A 25,370-nucleotide genomic window follows, 5' to 3' on the forward strand; every position below is an offset into this window, starting at 1 on the left:
AGGCACTGGAACAGGCTCCCCAGGGAAGTGGTCATGTCACTGAGCCCGCCGGAGTTCAGTTTGGACAACACTCTCAGATATATGGTCTGATTTTTGGGTGGTGTTGTGTGGCCAGCAGTAGGACTTGAAGATCTTTGTGGGTCCCTTGCAACTCAGGATATTATATGATTCTATGATTCTAGCATGATTCTGCTGCTAGTGAGTTTTCCAGATACATTTTCTATGTTCTGATCTCTTAAATTGAATTGCAAGAGACTGAGTAAAAAGCAACTTAGCAGTTGATAGGTCAGCTTTATTCTGCAGATATCTGGAAACTGTTTTGGAAATGCAGGTTATGCAAGGTGAAAACAGATCCAGGTGTTATCTTTGGAGACATCGACTTCTGTACAAGTGGTGCTGTCTATTATTTATTTATTTTTTTAATTGTGGTGTCTTGCTTTCTAGACTGATACCAGACCCAGGTGTTCTGCAGGTTGTTGCTGCTTCATCAGGCTCCAAACACCAAGAGCTACCGCTGGAAACCTTAGGGGTACCCCTGAAATAAATCCCCATGCAGACTAATCTGAAGATAGGATCAGATGACTTCTTGTACCATAACTTACCTGAATTGAGATCATTTTGAGCATAAATAAATTCAAATTTTTTGAGGGTGAAAAAGTGTGGCCACGTTGATGGCAGCCCAGTAACCTCTTCACAGCTACCCCCCATTCAGTGCCCTGACTGTGACTTTCTTCTTCTGGCATTCCTCTGATCCAAAGCCTGTTATATCTTGGCAGGAGAACTTGAAACAAAAAACTATTCAATATCTGTTCATTGAACAATGTTTCCTCAGTGTACTGGATGAGTCAGAGGTCTTATTGAAAAATAAATGTGATCACGTAGATTTTCTCAGTACTTGCCTGCAAGGGGACTACATTGGATTGAATAGACAAGCTTCAGTCTGATGTTTTTGCCCCACATTTGTCTTTGTAACAGTAATGTTTGTCTATGCTTGTATTTTGTGCAGAGTTTTTATGTTTGTACTGAGTGGCATTGTTTGTTTGTTTTTTGTTTTTTTTTGCCTTAGAATTGCAATTCTAGAGGAGGTTGTGCTGTGCTTCACTGTTACGGCATCCAATAGGTGAACTTTAAAAATTCTTAGATGAGTACCATATTAAAAGTATATATTAATAAAGAGTTCTCAGGTGATTAATAATCACTTAATTGTGATTGCTGTGGAGGAGCTGTGGTGAAAGCTACTAGCAACAGGAGAGCTCAAGGAAAACACAACTGTGTGCTACTATTACTAAAGAACTCTTTTACCAGTGGCTGGGATTGATCCTCTATGCTAACTGTGGGACTTAACAGACCCTTCTGTGAGTCAGTTCAGATCACTCACTTGAAAGAAAAGAAATCCTCCCTACCCATCTAATTTTTTCTCAGATATATGTAATATATTTTGCAGGGTTGGTGAGCTCAGTCAGGCTTTGGAAGGGTCTGAATGCTGGTGCAGCGTTGTAGCAGAAACTGTTGTTTGGGGCATGCTGAAGGGGAGCAGGTTGGTCTCTTCCAGCTGCAATCCTGTCTCATTCAGCCCCACCTTTTGCCTGCTTGCCAGGGTGAAAAATAGTTTTGCTGCCACACCCCTCTTCAGCCACCCTCTTAATGAACTGAAGCAATTTTCAGCACATTTCAATGTCCTTTCAACAGCACTTGTATTAATAACAGCACCAAACTTGCAGACCAAATATGATACAAGCTCTGGATAAAGCAGGATGGTATGGTCATGAGAAAGATGGCGATAGCACGTGTGTTAAAGAAGAAAAAGGAGAAGCTCTTGAATGAGTTTGCCTGACTTTGGCACTCATAACTGTTCTAGTACAGTTACATTTTCTCTGTAGTTTATTGATATTTCCTTGTAGGCAGATGTCAAAAGTGAAAAAGAGGATCTAGGATCTATAGGAAGGAAGAAGACCTAGCAGCTTACCTGGCACTAAGTGAATCATCCTGGCTTTTTCTAAACTTGCCAGGTTTGTGTTTAATTCAATGTACTTTGTGATCACACGAGCTCTAAAGCTGGGAAGATGCAATGGCTGGGGGATGTAAACAGAACTAGAGGGTCTTTCAGCAGCAGTAACCTCATCAATTTTCTTCAGGGTTTTCTTTGTATGCTATTTCCCTTGTTGTCTTTTGGACTTGCCTTAGGAACTTCCTTAGCTACTACACCCACTACCTTCTGTTATAACTTGATAACTTTTAGAATCTTCACCTGCCTGTTGCTGCTGTTGAACCTGCAAGTGTATTTTGAGAGAGAGAGAGAAAGTCTATGATCTTTTGAGACATGGTTTTGTGCTGCAGATACTTCAACCACTCTCCCACTGCTGATCAATAGTGGGTGAATGCTCTTGTCTTTCTTACCTGAAGCCAGACTTTCTTTGTACAAGATCAGTATTGGGGGTTTGGCAGGAAGGAAACACTGTGGTTTGGAAAAACAAGCTGTGGCAATACAGAGAGTTGTCTAAGTAGTTATCATTGTCTCCAACCTGATTTGGGAAGAGCTGTTTCTCAGACTCAAGAAAGCAAGAAACTGGCCACCATGAAAACAGAGGTTTGATATCGGCAGATCTTAAGAGCTAAAGCAATTTTATTCTCCGTATCTGGAGGCAGATGAGAGAAAATGCTATGAGCAATATAGAATACCTCCTCATCCGTTCTTCTACAGTTACAAATGTTGTCATGCCTGGGTTCAGAGCACAGAAACATCAAAGCATTTTTTGAAAGATACATAGTACTCGGTTGGATGTTCCAGTTCACAAAAGAACATGTGCCTGTGGAGAGATTTACAGTCCTTCAAGGTTGGCAGATAATCCTGATGTGCAGGAGACTTTGGTTAAAAACCTTGCCCATTTTTGATGCCTATCAAAAGCAACTATAAAGATTAATTAGAAAAGGGAAGAATGAAATTGATGTCAAGTTACATGAGTTAGAAATTTGGAGCTACAGAGCAGAAAAAAATGTGACCCACTGAGACTGAAAGAATAAGTAGATTGAGGACGAAGGAATCCTAAGAAGTATAGATTATTATCATATCAAAATCAGAGATTTCTCAAATAATTTGGGAAAGGTAGAAATACTTAAAGGAATTCCCTGTTGTACATAGGGAAAGCATAGAAGATGCTCTTTTTCAGCGGTAATTGGGAATGTTTAACCTAGTCCACTGGAGTGGGACAACTTTAAATCAGCAGTTAAGGGCAGTTTGCATGCATGAGCCTTTGAGAAGGGGATGGAGGAATTCTAGTGGAGAAGATTTTTGAACTGTTGTCCCTCATCTTCGAAGAGATTATCCAGAAGATGGAGTCAGGCTCTTCACAGTGGCACGTGCAAGGAGGATGGGAGGTAGTGGACCTGAAATGAAGCAGGACTGGATCTGGCAGGAGATATGGAGAAGGGTTAGGATTGCCCTTTTTCACCCTGAGGGCAATTGGAGTACCCAGAGAGGATGTGCAGTCTTTGTTTCTGAAGGTTTTCAAGACTATATAAATACCTGAGCGACCCAATCTGACCTTTTAATTTTCCTGCTTTTACCAGGAGGTTGGACTAGAGGTCTCTTAGGGTCTCTCTGAGCCTGAATTACTCTGATGTTAATTTTTTCAGTGGTACTAGAAAGAGAAGGAGGAGAGGAAACATTTCAGGAAGGCTTTGCTTGAGAAATGGAGGAGAAAGATTTAGGAGGCTTACCAGGAATATTCCACAGCTCAGAAAGATCCGTTAAGTATATCCTTTGAATGAATTAGGATGCGTTGAGTAACACAGGCAACTAGCAGATAATAGATGAGCATATCCTAGGACAGGATGAGGTACATATGAATACAGAAGACTTGAGAACCTTGTTTATCTTTAAGGACCAAGTACTGAATTGTAGGACCACAAGGGATCTCTGAAAAAAGTGGTCTTTGAAGTTAGTGATGTGATTGTAAGAAACTAGGAAGATTAAGTCACTCAGAGTTATTTAAAAAGCAACTTAAGGTTGGGACTTTAAAAATGCAATTATAAATAGGGCTACTTCCTAAATAGCAACATTTTTAGTAGACTTCCTAGGTTTGGCCTGATTATAGACACTTTATACTCAAGCAATTGTCATCTCAATACTAAATTTTTAGATTACAGTGAGAGTAATAAAGGTAAGTAGATAAGTAGCTTGAGAAGTAGGTTTAGAGGCAACATCAAGTATATGGCTGAATCCATTACTTATTTGTAGTCCTTATTAACCTCAAACTCAGTACGAATTGGTTTTGTTAATCTTTGAAATTTTGAAGGTATAAAACCATATCACTAGTCACAATTCTAGCACTGAAAAATGCTGTATTTGTGTGTTTGTAACTCTTGAGTAGCAAATAAAAGTTTGCAATGGAATATATTTTTTGTAGATTAGTCTTTTACCTGCAATTCACATCCCAAGCAAGTGAAGGTTGAGTTTGAGCTGTTAATTTGAGCAGATATGTAAAATATGTGACTACTTGGAGAAAGGTAAGTTGCGAGGTTCTCTCTGATGTCAATACTTTGAAAGTAGTAACACTTTCAAAGTTTGTGCTGGGAAAAATGTCAAGGTGATGCTACTGATGTGGTTCTTGATGACAGTCAATAATATATACCAAGGGTTTAGTTGGGTGTGGGAGTAAGAGAAAGGAAGGAAGAAACTGTTACCAGGTCTTAAGTAGACTATAATCAGTAGTCAAAGATAACTGTGCCAGTTTGTTGTGCTTTCCTCCTCTCATGCACTGTTTTGATTTCCTGACTGAGCTGCCAGCCAACTCCTCAGTTATTTTTATTTTTTCAATTTGAAGTACTCGTAAGGCAGTGCAGCTTCCAAAAATGGGATTGGATTTTACTTAACACATTTCTCTAATCAAGAAACAGCTCAAACAAAAAACACACAATAGTTCACTTAAATCAGACTGCACGCCATGTGAGTTATGCTGAAAGCTATGCATTAGTGGGTTTGAATTATAAAATAAAGGTAATACATTTCAGTTTTATTAATATGAAGGCTGGACCATATGTGTTATTCAACTGAACAATATTTTGAGTGGCTGAAATAAAAATCAGTTACTTGCTGGAGTAAAGACCAGGTGAAATTGGCTGACACGACCTTCATATGATGTTTATAAAACTATCAAGTAAGTGTTACATTTTGGTTAGTCCTAAATAAGGAAGTATGTCTTTGCTTGATAACTAAAGTGGATTTAGCAGCTAAACCCATGGCTTCCAGATATATTGGGGTAAAATGATATCTGTACAACCTGATTGGACCAATTTATTCTGACAGAACCCACAGTGCTGTTGGTGGAGGATTGCTGACCCCTTGCTGGCTCTTCTGTCCACTTAGTTATGCCAGCAGGTGGGTTAAGCTTTGAAGTGAACTGTCCAAGCAAATCTGGCAGGAAAAGGTTCTTTTTAGCAGGTGGTATGTTCAGTCCATACTACGGTTTGTTTTGAGTAGTTACACAGTCCTACTCAGTGGATTATCCACAGATGTAGATTTGTAAATTATTTCAGAAATGAAAGTGGACTTCTAAAAAGGTACGAAAAAAGGAGTGCAAAATTGAGTCATTTTTCTAGCAAGTTTGAATCAGGAGCCAAGTAAAGTTTTATTCTCAGTTTTTGAACACTCAGTTTGCCATATAAAGTAATGTTGGAGTGTAAATCAATTTGACAACAGATAGTTTGGCACTGGTTCGCTAAATGCAGTGACGTTATATATCTCTTACTTAATTGATGGTGACTGTACTTGAGATAGGAGATGTATTGCTGCAGGGGTGCTCCTAGATTCCCTTCTACAAGATCACGTTGAACCTCTTTTACAATACTGTTATATTGGCAACTGAGGGTATCTTATTGCAAAGGAGTATTTTTCAGTCACACTGCAGCCCTTGGCTGTGAGTACTACTCTTTGTGTGAAATTCTGGAAACAGATTTTTTGTTTTGTTGCTGGAGTTGTTTCACTTTCTCTCAGTAACATACTTTGTCCTCCCTTAGTAGCCAATTAAAAAAAAAAAGTACTGCATTCAGTACTTTATGTAATTAAAATGATGCATTTCATTACTTGTGTTTAATAAACATGATTTTATAGAAAATAGTGCTAGTTAGCCACAGCCTCAGCAAGGAAATAGTAGCAGTGTGTTATGTTGAACCTGAGGCATGGTGGTAGTGGTGTGCTTAAGAATTCAATACCCCAGATGCCAAACTTGGCATTTGTTTGGTTCTTTCTCATGAGGTAAATGAGGATAAAGCGTAGTTGGCAGAAATTGCAATTTTTGTCCTTATTGTTCTGAGAAAGTGTGGAAGAGATGGCTCCTGCTTGCGAGGAAGGGCATGTCTGTATGTTCTAAGAAAGATTTATCCAGTTAAGGATGTGAAAATGTTTAGGAACAAATTGGCATTTTGCTTTTGAAGAAATAATTTTCTTCATATCAGTAGCAAACGGATGGCCTCTGGTCATCAAATAGGAATAACTGAGCAAGGTGGGCAGAGGAATAAACCCACTTGTCCAAAACGTGTGCTGGCAACGTTGGTGTGGGACGGTCTCATTAATGGCCTTCTAAGCAGAAAGTCACAGCAAGGTGATAGTTCCATTTTTGTTAGCACTTACAGCTGCTGAATTTGAATGTGGGTATTGTGTATGCTAGACAAACACAGCTAAACGTGAGAGGTAAAGCCATGTATAGGAATGATCAACGTAGGCCTTTGCAAACTGTGGTCTTGGATTTTCCATGTCCCTGGTTCAGCAAAGTGCTTCATGTTTGCTGGCCATTCATGGCTTCTTAACTCGAGCTGCATACCAGCTAAGTAGCGTTGCAGCTGTATATAAGCGCAAATAAGTTCAGCCATTGCGGGGACCCATACTGGGGCTTCCCAAGATTTTGAACCCTGAAGAGTTCTGCTTGTAGTGGGGGATTGATGTGTGGTGTTTTTTTGTTGTTGTTGTTGTTTTTTCCTGCTCTGAAAGCTGTGCACCAGCTCTTTCGTTTTTCTGCATGTTTCTGTGAGTAATTCAGCTGGTTTATTTTTTTCAGTTTTGCGGTATAGTTATCATGTTGTAGTTCATCCAGGAACTCTGAATCACTTCACTAGTTTCTTTGAGATCACAGCAGATGATTTCTGTGGATGTAATGTAAAATATTTTTTAGTGAGGCCTCATTTCCTAAAAAAATTATATTGCATTGTGTTATTTTGTATCTTTACCACAGATACTGATAAAGTTTTTTTTAAATACATACTACCTTTTTAGTTTAAAAAGTCAAAGTGACTGCATTCGTACAAAAACTTGGACAACTAGCCCCTTCTACCCACACCCCAATTATTTCATGATCAACTTTAAACCCCTTTTGTACTTTCCTCTAAAACCATGGTTTGGTAACACATGTAAGGGTCAGTGTCACGGGAAACTGCTCAAACCTGAAACCCAGACCTAGAAGTCCATTTGAAAAAGTTCAGTAGCCTACAAATTTAAATAATTTGAGTTCTATGTGGTCTACGGGTTCCAGGTTATGTGACTTCTGTTTGCATATTTTGAATGCACTCTGTATTTTGAACAAAGTATAATCTTAGGGGAAGGGAGGAGAGGGGGACACTTCTGGTGACTTTTAAAAGAAGATTTTCATGTTCTGATTTGTGCGTTGGATCTTCCCATATTCATGGATTTCTGAAGCAGGAACTGCTTCAGTCTTTAGTCTTGAACATCTTTGCTGTGATCTATTGGGCACAGTGGTTACTATGAATATGAGCTTTTTGCAACCCATAAGTCAGAAATGCTCAGCTGCTTGTAAAGGTTGTACAGCTGATAGGGTAAGTCCTTAGGTAGGACTTAAGAAAGGATGAATGTCGCTGATATTCAAGAAGTGTACAGAAAAAAAAAATCATATATGATGTAGAATTTTAATATTCTGAAATGTTTTCTCCTTGCTCATAAATCACTGTACCTTATGTAATGAGAACGTGGAGGATGTGAAAGAGGTAAAAATGTCATCTTGGATCAGAAGGGGAGATCTAGAACAACTTAACAGCTTCAAACAGCATTATATGGTGCATATATCCATTTTTATTCGTACACACAGATTCTTGAAGGTGAGGGATGACTTTAAGGCATTTAATGCTAAGTTAAATATGTATTTTGCTTTCTGTTCTGTTGTCTTAACTGAGAAAATCCTGTCTAGTCAATTTTCCTTACAGCAGTAGTGGAAGGGAATAGATACGAATGTTGTTGCAAAAAGTGCTATAGAAAATGTATTTTCTTTATGTTCGCCTGTCTCTTTATCTGTTTGTTTCTGCATTTAGATCTTTAGGGAGAATTTTCAGAGAGTCTTTTGTGGTACCCAGTGGTCTGAGACTGGTCCTAGACATTTTGGTAGTAGAAATTGTCAGTTTGGGGAAGAGAAGTGTATTAGTACCTAGTAGCAAAGCATCTCTCCCATCCCTCCCCACTATGTGCTTTACGTTAAAATGACTTGGTTCAGACAATTAATTCTGGCCTAACTCACTATAACACTTGGCTACTACATGCCAGGCATAATCATTCTACTTTTAGGCTGTGTCCCTGATGCATGTAGGAAGTCACAAACGAAATGTCTAAATATTTTAATCTCTGCAGATCTGAGATTTTTGACTATATTGAAATATCATTTTCTTAATTGTTTTAAGGGCTAGACACATTGCTTACAGCATCCTTTTGAAAACATTTAAACTTTATATATTTTACCAATGTAATTTTTAGCTGTGACAGAAAATATTTTAGCTCAGATTTTAAAATGTCTTTTTTTGTCTTCCTGACCACTCCTAGTCCCTCTCCTCCCCCCACCCCTCCCCCTCTTTTTTTTTTTTTTTCTTTTTGCTTTTCTGGGAAGCAGATAGCACATTACCAGTGCGCCACCAGTTCCCCCTGATGCATGTAGCTTTCTTCAGCTTGTAAGAGGAGACAGCTATACTCATGATTTATGTCATAATGCTATAGGAAAGCTGGTTCTGGTTTGACAAATTGCATTTATAAACTCTGGGTAAATATTCTAATAATTTCACAAAATATATCAATTGAGTGATTCAGAAAGAGTTTTCATACTTAGTGCATGATGAAGTTGCAGTGGTTTGGAAATGCATTATATTTTGAAGCTCGTGTCTGTGTGGAAATTCAGACTTGTAACTTAACAGGAACTTAATGAAAATAGTTCTTCATTTCATCTTCTGAAGCAATAGGAGATAAGATTGTGTTTCATTGAAGGGAAGCGTCTCAACTTTTTAAAAAGAGGACTATTTAAAACTATAATTTTTAATAATTATAAGGGCAGGAGCCAATGTCAGACTGGTATACCTACAGAGGTAGCTGACGTCTATCAATCTGTTTCTCTATTCTGTAGAGAGCCCTAATGGAGTAGAAGGACAGTGGCAGAATTTGAGCTTTTCCTGTCTCTCTGTGGAGTGAGCTTGAGGATTTACTGGAGCCATGTAATATCAATGCATTAAACAGACTGACTGTGCCTGGAAACTTGCCAGATTGCTTTTGTGATCCAGTTATTTAACCTTCTTCTACCCTGTCTGACTCTGTGCCCTGTCTACCCCCAATGCTGACTGGCAGAAGAAATAAATAATGACTTGTGACTTGTGAAGTAGCACTGAGAGCTGCAGAGCTGCTCTGGTTTTTTTTCCTACATGCTTCTGTCATTAGCAATTTCTTCAGGACTGGTTGCTACATTATTTACTCTGGAGGACAGACGACATGGGAAACCGGGCCATTTCTTCCACTGTCTGCATGGTTCAGTGTTTGTCAGAGACACCTTTTGATTTCCCAGCTGTAACACCAAGTGTTACTGGCTTTTCTGATTGTTGATTCTCATCATAATTCTTAGAAATGCCTTGCTTTCACAATGGACAAAAATCACAGATGCCAGAGTAATTATATCTTCCTCAATTATTTTTGTTTGATTTTGAAGTAAGTCAAAATCAAGTAGCAATGCACTGTTCCTTTTATAATACTCTAGAATTATGTAAAATAAAACTTCAAGTTGTTTCATTTAAAAAATACTTACTCAAGCATGTCCAAGAGGTAGAATGTGATGATTGCTGGATCAGTTCTCCCATCCCCATCATCAATGCTCCAAATATGGTGACAGCCTGTTCCCAGAAACACTGGAAATATACATGACATTTTTCCACAGGTGACTTCGGTGTTATGTTTCAGATAGGCAACTTGCCTGCCTGTTCAAACCACCGAAGAACCATCTCTTCTTGCAGTGCCAGTATTCACACCGTTGACTTCCACTTTATAATGAAGGAATGGTAAAAGCTGCTTCTGTGATTTGTCAATATATGGTAGTCCTGAGATTGTGACTGTGCTAGCCAGCACAGTCCATACTAAACTGTGGAATCCTTAAAGATCTGTTAGGCTTGCAAGAGAAAACATTTTTCTTTTGATCTGTATGTTTAATCCACAGTCATCTTGTTCAGAAATGTCTCCATTGACCTCTGCAGATTATCTACCAGGAGCCATTTCCTCATCTGTAGGAAGTACTGTGCTCTCACAGTACCTAGAGCTGCTCCCAGCAAGAATTTAAATGCAAACTACTGATTAAGGACTGGAGAAGTTGCTCGATTAGTAGCAAGCTCACCTTTACATGAGCTTTTCTCCTGTCTCTGTCTGCTTCTTATCCAGCTCATCTCCATCAGAAGCTTCTTAGGACTCCTCAGTGCACGGAGCTCAAGCCACAAAGGAGCTTGGCTCCCTTAATCAGAAGCTAAATGCCTGAATGGATTTGGGGTAACTACATTATAGATTCTTTGTGCACAAATTAAGGAAATAATGGTTATAGATCGCTTCAAGAAATTCCAACATTTTCATTCTTGTCAAGATTAATTTTGTTGGAGCCTCTGACATATTTTAAAATATCCCAGGCAAAGAACTGACAGCTCAAACCACTGCCTAACTTTGTAGTGTTCCCAGCTGGTTCAATGAGGCTGAGAAACCTCAGATTGCTTTTGTGTCATCTAATAACCAGGGAGAAAGTGAGGCTAAATGACAGCAGCTGTGGCCCTGATGTACCAGGTGTGGCTCAGCATCTCTTTTTGGAAGAGATGAGGGATTACAAAGAACCCAAAGTGATGGGTTAATCCCACTGCACCATAGCGGGTAAGGGGGCGGGGAGTGATTGTTGGGGAGGATCCCATCACTGGGCTTTTGAGAAACAAAGAAAGGAATCCTCGTTAAGCTTCTCTGACGTGCCATGGGGGCTGCAAAAGTCTACAGAGATGCTTTTGACTTTAGACTTTTCCTGACATGATTCAAGGAAAATGCTTGGAGTCAGCATTCTTTTTTTATCCATTAAAATCAATGAATTTGCAAACGCAGTGGGAAGCAAAAGTTTGAGATTCTTGTTTAAATGAGACTTTCTTTTCAACCCTGTCTTTTGAGCTGCTGCTTCTGCAGCATACCACTTCAGCTGGGTGATGCGTGACAAGGTAGCTGATCTGCACAGAGGTTTGATCTAAGGACTGAATCCTTTATGGAGCTGTGAAAATTACTGTCCTCAATGAAACTGCGGTATGGAAAATTTGTATTATGCACAGCTTTTGTCACTTAAAAAATTTCCTGAGGGATTGCTTTAGTCTTCCAAATTACTTGTGTTTTAAGATACTGTTCTTCTTGCTTGTGCTTCTTCTCTGTTTTCTTACCACCACCACTGAAAATGATACATCTTTTTTTTCAGGTATTTTCCTTCCTTCTTTGTAGAAATGACTTATCTAAAGAACATACTTTGTCATTTGTATCATCTATACCCAGACACATCTGACTGTGTGTTTGTGGTTTTGTTTAGGTTTAGTTTTTGTATCACATTTTTATGTAATTGTATAATGATATATAATATTAAATATTCATAATTATATTTCCACATATTTTCTGTTAAAAACTTTTCTGCTTAGCAAAAGTGATAGCCAAAGCATTTCTGTCTTGTGTCTTAAGTTTGATATGAAGCATTTACGCAGGTTGCTGAGTAAAAAGTGGCACATTCTGTTTGGTTGTAGAGTGAGATACCTGCAGTGACTGAAGCATTCTGGGATTTACCTTTGTGGGTTTTTGTTTGTTTGTTTTTAGCAATATCTTCAAGCTCTCATTGATTGCTTTTTTGCATACTGTCAGTAACTTTAAATGGTGCATATTCATGTAATTGGTGGGATTACTAGAATGAAGTGACTTTGTTACCGGTGATTGCTAATGTAGGAGGGAGCTGGATGGATGTTTGAGGAAATGTTTAGAATACTTACAGCCGTGGATGGTATTTAAAACCACACTTATGTTTTAAGACAAATACCTGAGGAACATTCGAAATACAGAGGGAGATTTTTTTTTCATAATATCCAATGAATGAAGAAAAGTTGTGCTGAGTCCTGCAAGCCTTTGAGAAAGTGTGAATTTTGAGAGTGGGAGTGGTTTTAAGCTTGTTTGTGAGTACTGTGTTCATGTCTATGCTGCAGTCTAGAAGATGGGTGAAGCTCATTAGTTTTAAAAATAAAAACAACTTGTTAAGCAGGCCATTAGCAATGCATGAACCCTTTTTGTTTGGTTAGTAGAATCAAGGAAGTACCAGATTCTGAAAGGTCCTAAACTTATTTGGGGTTATGTAGAAGTTTTCCTTTTATTCTATGTGAAAAGATGCACCGTGTCTTAACAATGAAGACCACAATACAAGTTTACAACTAGATACCGGATTTCAAATGTGAATAAAACCTACTGCTAGGAGCAGTTTACTGCCTCCTAGAATTTGAAGGCAGAGTGAATGGTACGATCTAGTTTTGAAAGGTCTTGCACAGGTATCCAAGAGCGCGGTCTCTTAAGTTTTGTTACAGGGAGAGTTTCTGATGCCACAAAAGTGTGCAGAATCAGGTTTGTCATCTTCAATGGCTTCTATTACACTGCAAACCTCTTAGGCTGTGTCCTACATTATGGCAAATATCTCCAGAACCAGGTTCAATGCAGCGCTGCAGACAAAATAATTATTCCCGTATTGTATAGCTCTAAGATTTAAGACACTTGTACTCATATGTGGGCAGGTAGCATTGCATGGGTGTGTATATGGCCGTGAATTGTTTCTCTGACATGCTAAGTTCTTTGTTGCTAATGTGACTTTTCCAAAGCTAATGAGTTTATTCATAGCTATTATGAAAATAAGGTTTATTTAAGTACTGTTCCAAGCAATATGAATTTATTTCTTTGTTTCTTTAGGAGACATCACTCAGAAGGGGTATGAAAAGAAAAGAGCAAAGCTGTTAGCACGGTACATACCACTAGTTCAAGGTAAGAGACTCATAAGTTACACCTTATACCATAAATCTGTGAAAATACGTAATGGAAAATTATCGTTAAGAATTAGTAACATTTGATTGACATAGCATCTAACTGGTAGTAAAGAAGGGCTACTTTGTGGAAAAAAAGAGGTTTTTTAAAACTATATGAAATGTTAAATGGTAACATTTTTTTAACAAATTTCTGTTAGCTTGAGAGCTGCATCTCAGACATTAAGATAACTTCAGTAATGAGTAAAGTTATTCCTGAAAGCAAGTTGGCTGGTTTCATTAAATGAAAATACTTAATCATCACTCCTGTACTTTTGCTTCCTCTTTACCCTCCTCCCAATTTCTTCAAAACACAGACTTTATTATAAATTACTACATACTACAGCTATTTATTACCATACTTTATCTTCAATGGCCAAAAAGTGAAATGCCCATCCTGTCTTTCTGTCTGTCTGTCAACACTATGACACTTGTGATTTAATCACAATTAGCTGTTGTGCTGTCATTGTGCTTTGGTCTTAAGAGAGCCCAGAGAGTGGTGGTGAACGGAGTGAAATCCAGCTGGCGATTGGTCACCAGTGGTGTTCCCCATGGGTCAGTGTTGGGGACCATCCTCTTTAAAATCTTTATTGATGATTTGGATGAGGGAATTGAGTGCACCCTCAGTAAGTTTGCAGACGACACCAAGTTGGGGGGAAGTGTCGATCTGCCAGGGGGTAGGAAGGCCCCGCAGAGGGACCTGGACAGGATGGGTTGATGGGCAGAGGCCAATGGGATGAGGTTCAACATGGCTAAGTGCCAGGTCCTGCACTTTGGCCACAACAACCCCATGCAGCGCTACAGGCTTGGGGCAGAGTGGCTCAAAAGCTGTGCAGCGGAAAAGGCCCTGGGCGTGCTGACTGACGCTCTCCTTGACACGAGCCGGCAGTGTGCCCAGGTGGCCAAGAAGGCCAACAGCACCCTGGCTTGTACCAGGAATAGCATAGCCAGGACCAGGGAGGTGATCATCCCTTTGTACTCAGCTCTGGTGAGGCTGCACCTTGAGTACTGTGTTCAGTTTTGGGCCCCTCACTACAAGAAGGACATCGAGGCCCTGGAACGTGTCCAGAGAAGGGCTATGAAGCTGGTAAAGGAACTGGAACACAAGTCCTGTTGGTAGTTGCCCTTGCACTGCAGACTGAAGATGTATAAAACTTGCACTTGACCTCCAACTTTGTCTTTAGATTTTCTTGAGGATAGGTCTGTTGGTTTTAAGAAAAATAATAATCAGATGCTCTCTTAAGGAACATTAAGAGCCTCTTAGGAATTGGTGTTTTATTATAACTCAAAAGGAATTCCAAGCCAAAGCAGAAGAAATGAGATTTAAAAAATATATATATGTATATATAAATATATAATATATATATATATAAATATATATATATATAATATATATATATATTGCCATCAAATCCTGAGATGACAAAAAAGACCTTTATTGACTTGAAGGTAATTGCTACATTTTGAGACCATATTTTTGCAGTCAGTAGTGGATCTGCATTGAAACATCCAGTAAAAGATTTGTTCTGGATCAGCTACATGGTTGTAATCAGCCACAATGCATAACAGTGTGTTCCTGTTAGCTTTTTTAGTGCTGAGGGAGTAGCGCATGTCTGATCTAATATATAAATGTTCTCGATGTAAAGTTAACTTTTCAACTTTATGAATATGTTTGGATTAGTAGAACATATTGGATCATTTCTTCATAAACTGTGATGAAGCTGCTGTTTCTGAGATGCCAGCCTTTGGTCTTCAGCTTGAAGGTCTTGGAAGTTTGTTTACTTCAGTCATGTCAGTTGTCTAATAAAATATTACCTGGCCCTCTGTATATCAGTTCTTTCAAATATTTTTACAGTGAATTAACTAGAATAATGGATGGACTGACAAATCTAGAGGGTCTTTTGTAGTTAGAGACCTGAATTCTTGTAAAAAGTACATGCATCTCTTGAAGGATATCTGTTCATGTTATTGATAAGACACCTAGTGAAGAGAACTTTTACAATATGGATGTTTTCCATTGTGAACTAGTATGCTTCAAGTATCACCAAGGTGTCATGTCTCTTGGTAGGTATAGAAACAAATCTGGTACAATAAGAAATGAGCCAACAAAGCCAATCATATCTCAGGCTGCATCAAAAGAAGCATGGCCAGCAAGTCAAGGCAGGCGATTTTCCCCCTCTACTCCACTCTTGTGAGACCTCCGCAGAGTACTGCACTCAGGTCTGGTGTTTCCAATACAAGAGAGACATGGATCTATTAGAGTGAGTCCAGAGGAAAGCCATGAGGATGGGTGACCAGAAGGCTGGAGCACCTCTCCTACAAAGAGAGGCTGAGAGAGTTGGGGTTGTTCACCCTGGAGAAGAGAAGGCTCTGGGAAGAACTTACTGTGGCCTTCCAGTACCTAAAGGAAGCCTACAGGAAAGATGGGAAGAGGTGCTTTACCAGGGCGTATAGTGGTAGGACAAGGGGTAGCAGTTTTTAAACTAAAGGAGAGTAGATTTAGAATATAGTGAGTGGGAATATTGCTAGTGGGAGTATCGCTTGCTAGCCATATAGTAAAAGGGAATTCTACCATCAAGGTTTCTTTAAGGAGATAAGTATTCTGCTAGCTGGTAAGTCTGGTAAAAGTGAAAAAAGGGATTTTATGATAAATCTGAAATATTTTTTTCCTCTTCTACTTGTCTAATTCTTCCCAGCTATTACTGGTTCTAATAAAAGATAGTATTTTTCTGCACAAATTTTGATATGATTTGCTTTGCAGTTTTCCTCTGCTCCAGATTTACCATTTATGGCTTTCTTTGGTTTTGGTTATTTAAAATCCCAAAATCTTAAGTGTTACCCCTTTTTTCTCATTTAGGTATTCTTGAAAACAAATGAGCTACTGTGGTGGTTTTACCTTGCTGGGTGGTTAAACTTAACCTCAACTGCTCTATCACTCCCCCTCCTCCTCAGAAGAGGGGGAGAAGAAAGTATGCTGGAAAGAAAAAAATAAAAGGGCTCATGGATTGAGATAAGGATAATTTAATTAAAGGGAAAAGGAAGAGGGGAAAAACAAGCAAAGGCTGTGCAGAAGCACAGAGGAAAAAAAATTACATACTTCCCATCAATGAGCAATGATTGTCCATGTCCTGGGAATCTGGGCCTCAATATGCATAGCGATTGCTTGGGAGGACAGATGTCTTCATAACGAGAGCTTCCCCTTTTCCCCCTTTTCTTGCAGAGTGTGACATCATATGGCATGGAATATTATCCCTTTGGTTGGTTTAGGTCAGCTGCCGTGGGGGTGCAGGGAGGTGATACCAATGCTGTTCTAGCTACAAGTGCAGAGCACAACACTTTATGAGCAACTGCAAGGAAAATTAACTCCATCCCAGCCAGACCCCAGTACAACTACTTTGGCACCATGGCATAGTCAAAAGATGGGGGAGGATTTATTTACAGGGAGATTAGGGAAAGAGTTTATTCCTCAATATGAAACAGGTTATGTAAGTTGGATGGCTGCCCCAAAGAATCGTATTGCAAAACTCCTTAAAATGTTTGCAGAAGGGTGTGGTAATGGCAAATAGGAATTAGTTGCATATTAGTTTAGCAGCTGAGAGGTTTGACAAAGGACTTTTCATAAGCAAGTCTCTAGATAGGAATACCAGCCAACTTTTCTAGCTTGTTTAGAGTTTTCCTAATTGCTTAAACCTAGTGTTAGTAACTATATTCTGACTAATTCTTTGGTAGTGTCTGAGCAGGGAAAGCAACCGTAAAATCCTGATACTGTCAGAAATCTTCATAGGTGGTTCACAGTAGAAATACCTATCACAGTAGTTTCCATTTTCAGTGGGATTCTTGCCCCCAGAGAGATATCTATCAATTCAAAAGTATCTGTCTGATAGGGCAGACACATTTATGGAAACATTTCTCTTCATTAGGTTGCTGCCTTCTCACATGGAAAATTCCTTCCTCCATTAGGACTGCTAATATGGAAGTAGGATTTCTTTGTGATCCTGATCTTGTTGAACCTCTTTTCTCTCTCTTTTTTTTTTTTTTTTTTGTGAACTGGACTGTGGGCCACTAACCAACTGCAGTGTGCATGCTCACATGCTGGGCAGGTAATCATTGCGTCTGCTGTTACTGGCAAGGCTGATATGTGCTATCTTTTAAACCTTTTCTGAAAGCCTGGGGCTCAGGCTTCTCTGAAGAACCAGGTTCTTCATGTTTGCTAAAGAAGCAGGCCTTCTGTGTGATTGGAAGAATTTATACTAAAGGAAAAAGTTATTCTTGCAGTGGGTATCTACAAGGTTAAAGGACCTTGGTTTCGGCTAATGGTCATATGAAGTCTAGAAAATAAAGGACTTATTTCTTACACTATAAGAGTTTTGGCAACTTGATAAATGATGAGTGCACATTGTTAGCTGTGCTGAGTGGAAAGGCATGGTATACTGAGATTAAGACATAGATAATGTAGGAAACTGGGTTTAAGACTACAGTAATTGGAACTTTCTGAAAAAAAAAGGTCTCTGAAAAATGTTTCTGCTGATAGCAAGGATACATGCTCTTTCTACGTAGCTGTGATTTATGTATTTCTGCTTGTTGTTGTTTTCAGCCTAGTAATTCTATTAGAATGGGTCTAGATTCACAAACCTTACACTTTGTTCTCTAGCTCCTTGTTGAAGGAATGTGCAGTTTGCTCTGGTGCTTTGGAGTCTCTGATAGCATACATAATTTCTTTATGGACAAAACAAAAAATGCAGTTGTCTTTCTTGATGCTACTGAATTAAAAACTGCTATTTTGTATTTCAGGCATAACAGCTATGATCAAATTATGTCCAGATCTTAATAGGTTAATTTGATTTGATCTTAGTATAATTAGTTAAAATGAAATATATGAAAACTAAATGTGATCAGGTGGGCTAGTTGAAGAAGCTGTTTATAGATTGACTGTTAACAGTTTCTGAAAATAGCAAGAGATTACTGCTCCTTTGCCTTTTTAATTAAGTGATTTTAGTAATGCAATGGTAAACCTTTATGGTCAAATATCCTACTACGTTGTTTTGGGAGTTGAATGTGGAAATTGGCCTATTGGATTGACTTTTTATTGTGGTAAATCAAATTTTCATATTTTTTTTTCCTACCACCAGTCTAGCTGTATCTGTCTAGGTACAGAAAATGTTTTCGAGTTCCCCGCCAGTGGAAGAAACAAAATGTTTGCAATTTCACCCTCTGAATATGAAAACAAACAAACAAAACACAGAGAAATCAGTCCTCCAGGTGGTTCTCAATCAAATTCAGGAGTCAAGTCCAAGCAATTTGTCTTTTTCCATGGTTCATTTGGTAATAAGTTGATGGTTGCCACCTAAGCACCTGATGGCTAAGTCCGCCTACATAGCACAGAGCTTAGTAATTGTGTTTTTTAAGGGTGGTATATTCTGTATGGATGTTTCTGCTATAGAATATTTAGTTGAGGATTTAGCAGCAGTGCAAACTTAGCCTAAGCCTTTTGACGTAATCAGGAGCAAATGGTCAAATGCTGTAGAGTAGCATATTAATGGGGAAGGTGAGAGTATTTCCAGCACACTTGGCCTTGCCCTTGCTCCTTGCTCATGTTATCAAAGGGCTGAGAACCCTGTCAGGAAAGACCTTACCTATTCTTATAGGTGACCTGTTTCTTAACTGGGAAGCTCCTGAAACTCCTGCTCCTGTAGGGCTGGCAAAAGTAGAGAGGAAACGAAGAAGTGCTGCACTCCTTGGCAAAAACCTCCCTTAGTGTGGTCGGATCCTTGTGTGAGCACCAAGTGAAGTTCTGTAGGTCTTGGATCCACAGAGAAGTGGGGTGGAAACCAGGACAGGAGAGCAGGGGATGCACTGAAGTGTAGCAGCAACAGGCTGGCCTGGGGGTGCCAGGGGCAGTAAGGAAAGGAGTATGCTGCAGACTGGATGGCCAGCCATGGTCTCTGGGCAGAGCCGGGTGCAGAGGGGACAGCAGAGAGGAGACTGGAGCAGGACTGAGAGGTTGGCCTAGAGCCTGACCAGCTGTTTCCTACCCTTGTTTTATTTTCTGCCTCGTCATACACCTTTCCCTGTCTTTCAGTGCTTTGAACATGTTGGTCTTCTTTTGTTACTTTCTAAGTTACAGAGCCAGTTCAACAGCAGCAAAACAGTATAACAGCATACAAAGAACCTAAAGCTTCAGCCTCCTCTTCCCTTGTCTTCTCTGCAAATCTCTTTAATGTGCTACATCATATTCTGTAGATAGTGGATGGTTGGAAACATGATATATAACTGTGTGGCAATGCAAGGAAAACCAAGATGAGCAATTTGTTGCTATTTTAACTGCTTTGGCTTTACTTTTCAATTTACCTTTAAAACTTTGAAAAGTTGAATCTTTCAAGAGTATTCTGTCAATTTAGAACTGAAATTACTTTGGGGAGATGAATTTCAATATCAGTGTTTCTGCAAAGATAATTAGATTTGAGTGTTTAATAGCTGTTTCAAATAAGAGTTTGCTGAGATGTTGAAAAGTCTTTTAAAATGTTGAGTTTGATGTTAAGACATCATGTCTTATGCAGATGCAATGAAAAATGTGATAGGGCAGTTGCTGTGCAGGTGGGTTGCCCAGAAAGGTTGCCCAGGAAAGTCCTTTTGCAATAAAGTCGGTGCTTTTGTTAGATATGAAGAATAAAGCTTTTTGAATCAAAAATGGGCAACTTTTCAGGATCAACTATTAAACAGGAGTTTTTAGTTGGTAATACGTTCTTTACTCAAATGTTACTCTTTACAGAATGAAGCTAGAGTAGGTTATGCCACTTAAACTTTTGCTTTGCTTGAATTTTTTTCTTCCCAGCTTTCTTAGGATTGAGCATCATGTTTTCATATACTACATGGTCATATATTTCTTGCAGTAAAATATGTTGCTCATTTTTCTTAAAGTGGAATCTATGTCTATGAATCACAAATTTTCTTACTTTCAAACCTGAGTCTTCTCTCTTCGTTGCAGTATGCTGTGGTTAAATGTTGTTGTTTGTTTTTTTTTGATGTGTGCAGGCATAACATACTAGTTATGGGGCTAAGTATGAAAAACTTGTTTGTAGCTATATTTGTTAACATACAAAATAGTTTGCAAAACACTTATCTCTAGCATTAGTAAAATTCTAGTCTTATAAGATCAGCATGCCTGCAGGAGTTCAAGAATCATTTGGACAACTCTCGCAGACATATGGTTTAATTTTTAGGTAGTCCTGTGTGGAGCCAGGATTTGGACTCTGATCTTTGTGGGATGCAACTTGGGATATTCTATGCTTCTGTGAACGTTAAGAATATAAGTTGTACTTGTTCCGTCAAAAGCCGTCTGTTAGTTGATATTTATGGCAGTCTGAGGTAGATGGTCCAGAGCAAATGGCTATATAGGTGCCTGTGCCTGAACAGAGGGTTTAGACGGAATGACCTCCAGAGGTCCCTTCAAATCCTAGTTGTTCTATGGCTCTGTGAAGGCAAGTGTACTTTTTAGACAGTATTTATGGAAATATTACTTCAACATTTGTTTTATTCAGAAATTAATATATTGAAGAATATGACTTTCCTACTGATAAGAACTTCAGAGAAAGTGCAGGGAAAAAAAAGTGTATTCATGTTGCTATTCACTGTTCTGTGCAATTTCAGGTGAGGTATTTCTACATTGTGCTGAGATTCTGTTCAAACATTAAAAAAAAAAAAAAAAAAAAAACAGCACTTAACCCCAAAGAGCTCACAAACTCAAACTCTGTAACCTGAATGAGAGATCATAGAATCATAGAATATCCTGAGTTGGAAGGGACCCTTAAGGATCATCAAGTCCAACTCTTGATACCGCACAGGTCTACCCAAAAGTTCAGACCATGTGACTAAGATATCTACTGATGCCTTGTTTTTGAAATTTTTCTCTCTGCATATCTGATTACAGATGTGTTTTGCTAGGCATCTTCCTGAGCAATGCTAGCCAAGTGTCTTTGTTCAACTGTAAATTGTTCAGTGCTGTTACAGTAAAATAATTTTTGCTTGTATGAAATAAAATTGCTACAAATGTCATGGTTATCTTTTGATTCTTCAGTGTTAGTAGATGGAAAAACAATTCTAATTCAAATAGTAACTTTAATCTCTTCCTATAGAATCAAATCGTTCAGTTAATTGGAATAAGTGTATACCTAGTGGCCTCATTAAGATGGCATTTTATTTTTGCTAGTTTTGGCTAAGTTAAAAACAGACAAACTACAGTAATAGTGGATCATGTTTCATTAATTTATATCTCTCAAAATGTTTTGTTTGTAAAGATCTTCAATGTGAATAGAGGGAGTTGGCCTAATTATCCAGCTGCTTTTGCTGAAGGTTAAGGTTGTGATTTGCACAGAACCAGAATAAATTAACAAATTCACCAAGCTTGTGAAACAGGATTTTTCTGGCATGTAGTTGTGGGAGAAAAAAGGAGAAAGAAAAAAAAAAAAACCAACAGATTTAAGCTGAAGAAAAACAGTCATGGTTTCCAACCGTGCCACTGATTTTGAGTACCATCTTAATTTAAAGGGAACTTCTGAGGTTTATTGGTCACTTCATCACAGTACAATTGTCCTAATGCTGATCCACAAAAATCTGTTTTTTAAGTATTGGAGGAGGAGAGGTCTCATGTTTTGGAGTTGGTAAGCTTTGTTCATTCTCTTGTGTTTATTTGGGGTCCCTTCTCATCCCTGACAGCCCCCCCCTCCCCCTTTCCCCCCCCAGCAGCATTTAGCATTGCTCAGGTAGCATATGGTTCAGGAGCATTACACATACAGCTTGTCAGCTGTTGATGGGTTATTCCTGTTAGTTCATCGTTCCATCTGAAGCCTCATGTTTTTCGAAGACAAAAGCCTCGTACCAGATGCAGCAGTGCCATTGTTTGCAGATAGTGCTGGGCAGTTTTGCCAGTATAACGGAGTGAGAAAGGGGCTAGTTTGTGGTCTGATGGGTCCTGACTCCAAGGCTCTAGTTACTTGATTATGTGTATGTAACATTTACAGCTGCAGAAGTCTGAAACAGTGATTGATGGGATCTATGGTGTCTGGGGAGAGAAGCAAGCAGGGAATGTTAGGTACTGAACTATAGGACTGCTAAAAAGCAAGGGGTTTTGAGTAGGACATTAGCCTCTTCCCCCACTAACAATTAACCTACCTTTGAAGGAAAAAAATGGCACACAATCATTCTCCCCCCTCTTTTGTTGCCTGCTTCACCCTACGTCCCTTGGTAAGATCACCCAAAACTAAGCACATTGTTGGGTAGGAACTTTACTAATGAATAATTGCTGTTTTTTGAATGTTTCATAAATGAGCAGTCTATTTTAGGGAGACTTCCAGTTTAGCTGCTCCTCTTTGTTCTCCTCCTTTTCACCACCTTCATTATCATGTTATCTGTTGGCATCTGTTCTTGTCTTGGCTCAGGATTTTAGGTGGTGACTGGCCTCAATCTTTTTTATGAAATATGAAGTTGTTTGTAGAGCAACAAACCTCACTGGACTGCTGACTTGTGGTTATGTAAAAAAACTTTTCGTTCAAATGAAATGTAAAATGCAGTTCTTATGTGTTTTAACCACTCTTTGAGTATTAGATGAATTGAATCAATTCTGTTTGTAGAATAAATCTGCTAAAGTGTTTCAGGGAACGTTAGCCCTTTATGTTGGGTAGTATCGGGTAGTAGCTGTGTCCTTACTCGGCTCCATGTTCAGCTGTTTTCCTTTGGAACACTTCAGTTTCTTTACTGGTCCATGTTATTTCCCCTATTGTCAAAGTGGTTGATGTTAGTCTCTCATCTACTTTAAAAGTTTCGCTTTTAGAGAGTGGGAAAACTTCATTAGGTTAATTTATTTGGTTTCAGTAGGAAATTGTAAAAGACAAGCATTTCTCTGGAGCTGGATTAACTTCTAAAAACTTAGATAAGTGTGGTTTATTTTATGTTACTTCCTTTTCCGTTACTGAGACTCATACATTTTTATTCTTTTTCCCACTAAGAACTCCTGGGCAATCCAGGGCTGACATTCTGAACATCTGGAGGTTTTGCCTGTTAGCTGCAGGTTGGGGTGGGGAAAGTGTTACAGGCTGCATTTACCTTGTGGTCTTAGCAGGTACCTAAGAAAACTGTTGTATAGCAACTGCTTCAGTCAGGAAGACGACAAAACACTTTTCCTGAGGATATTATATTTAAAGAGAGTATTTGAAAGTTACTTTTGATCAGCTGAAACAGAAGTGGTATATACTGTTTGAAAATTTATACCTCAAATGCAAAGGCCAGGTCTTACTGAAAGATCTTGATAAAAATCTCTGATAATTGCTAGATTTATTAATGATTGCTGATTTCTTTTTTGGTACACATTTACGGGAAAGGGGACAGAACAGAAACCCCCAAAGAGAAAGAGGAATATTTTCTTACTTTTTAAAGTAACACCTTTACTTCCAAAGAAGCTGGCAGCAATTCTTCTGAGGTGTCATCTTCAGTGAAAGCCACTATGTGTAAACAGCTGCATTTTGAAAATACTGTTTCTAGTTCTAGCAAGACTGAGAGCAGGCAGGAGAGCAGAAGCTATTCAAGGGAAGCAGAGATCAAAATGACAGATAGTACTCAGCCCTGTATGGTACAAAGGCTAGAAACATAGTAAACTTGGTGGAACCAAGTTGGTGGAACAGATCTTCATGATTTAAGGAAAGTTTGCTATTGAATGCAGCACTAATTCAAGTAGCCACATTGATCATAAATTGATGATAGGTTAGCACACAAAAAAAAAAACAAAACAAAGACATGCCTACTGCACTGTAATGCTATGTATGTTCTACATGTTCTGTAGTGGCTGTTGCACTTCTGAAGGCTGCCGTCATTCACCACTCTTAAAACAGTGCAAGCTACATTACTTATTTGTTCCTTTATGTTCTTTCTGGTGTCTCAGTGCTTTCAGTGTGACATGCATTTCCAGAACACCTGCAGGGGGTTCAGTTCTTGGTTTTGTACTTGTGTGTAGATATATAAGAGATGATAAAATTGCAAGTTTCTCGTTCTGATTCATACTTGTGTAGTCCCTGCAGATGCACCAAGAGCCAGTAGCATGGCTCCTTATTTGGGTGGATGGGGAGTAATAGGGAATATTTATTTGTTACTGTCTACCTCTTTGATTTCTGATTTCTCCTATGCTAGAATATAAATCTGAGATTCAACATTCTGAAATTCAGCCAGCCTAGAGGGCTGCTCTGGGTTATCCACCTAGAGTCACAGAATCACGAATTATCTGGGTTGGAAGAGACCTCCAAGATCACCTAGTCCAACCTCTGACCTAACACTAACAAGTCATCCACTAAACCATATCACTAAGCTCTACATCTAAATGTCTTTTAAACACCTCCAGGGGTGGTGACTCAACCACTTCCCTGGGCAGCCCACAGAGTCCTATTCTAGGCAGGTATGGAGAAGACAACTAGAGAGCAATTTGGTTCTTTTTATTTTGTGTACCTTTTATGGGGGTGGAAAGATCTGTGTTCTTGTACTGCGTAGCCAATCTAGATTAGAGGAGTTTTTTCTTAGACAGCTGAAGGTGACAGAATAGTTCTGCCCTTAATATCTGTGAGGTGTTTATTAGAGAGTTGTAGAGTTCTTGTAAAATGTGATTCTTCTGGTATTATTCCATTAAATGGGTATAGATTAAGCAGACATGCACATTCTAGTTTTTGCTTAACTTAGCAGTCTTGTTTTTAAAGTTGAAGTGAATTTGACAGAATAGTTCAAGTTATATCTAAAAGGTAGGGCAGTGTAATTGTTATTTTCAGTATCCCCAAGTATGATGTATAATTGTAGCCATATTTGTAGCATGTTGCTTGTTGTCTCAAGGTAAGCTGGGGTAGAATAGGTTCCCTCTTCTCCCTGCCCCTTGCCTCCACCACCTGAAAGGTTTTGAGATACAAAACACCTAATTGCAAATGATAGTAAACTGAAATGAGCAACGGATTTTTTGTTGTTGATGATTTTTTTGATTATTTATTTAT

At 38.8% G+C, this 25,370-nt stretch overlaps 1 protein-coding gene across 9 annotated transcripts in view; it reads left to right on the plus strand.

Moving 5' to 3' along the window:
- The window catches only part of DIP2A (disco interacting protein 2 homolog A), a gene marked incomplete at its 3' end in the record, with an annotated part of 118,131 nt that overhangs the window by 20,049 nt on the left and 72,712 nt on the right, over positions 1-25,370 (plus strand). For 8 of the 9 annotated variants that reach the window (XM_080600308.1, XM_080600310.1, XM_080600309.1 and 5 more), the window contains exon 2: positions 13,244-13,315. In XM_080600308.1, coding sequence (XP_080456434.1) covers positions 13,244-13,315 — 72 coding nt within the window. Of the gene's footprint in view, positions 1-11,225; positions 11,564-13,243; positions 13,316-25,370 lie in introns of those variants that run through there. The other variant, XM_080600312.1, reaches the window with a different exon arrangement.

The sequence above is a fragment of the Anser brachyrhynchus genome (genome assembly GCF_964034855.1).
Source record: "Anser brachyrhynchus genome assembly, chromosome: 7".
NCBI classification, from domain to species: domain Eukaryota; kingdom Metazoa; phylum Chordata; class Aves; order Anseriformes; family Anatidae; genus Anser; species Anser brachyrhynchus.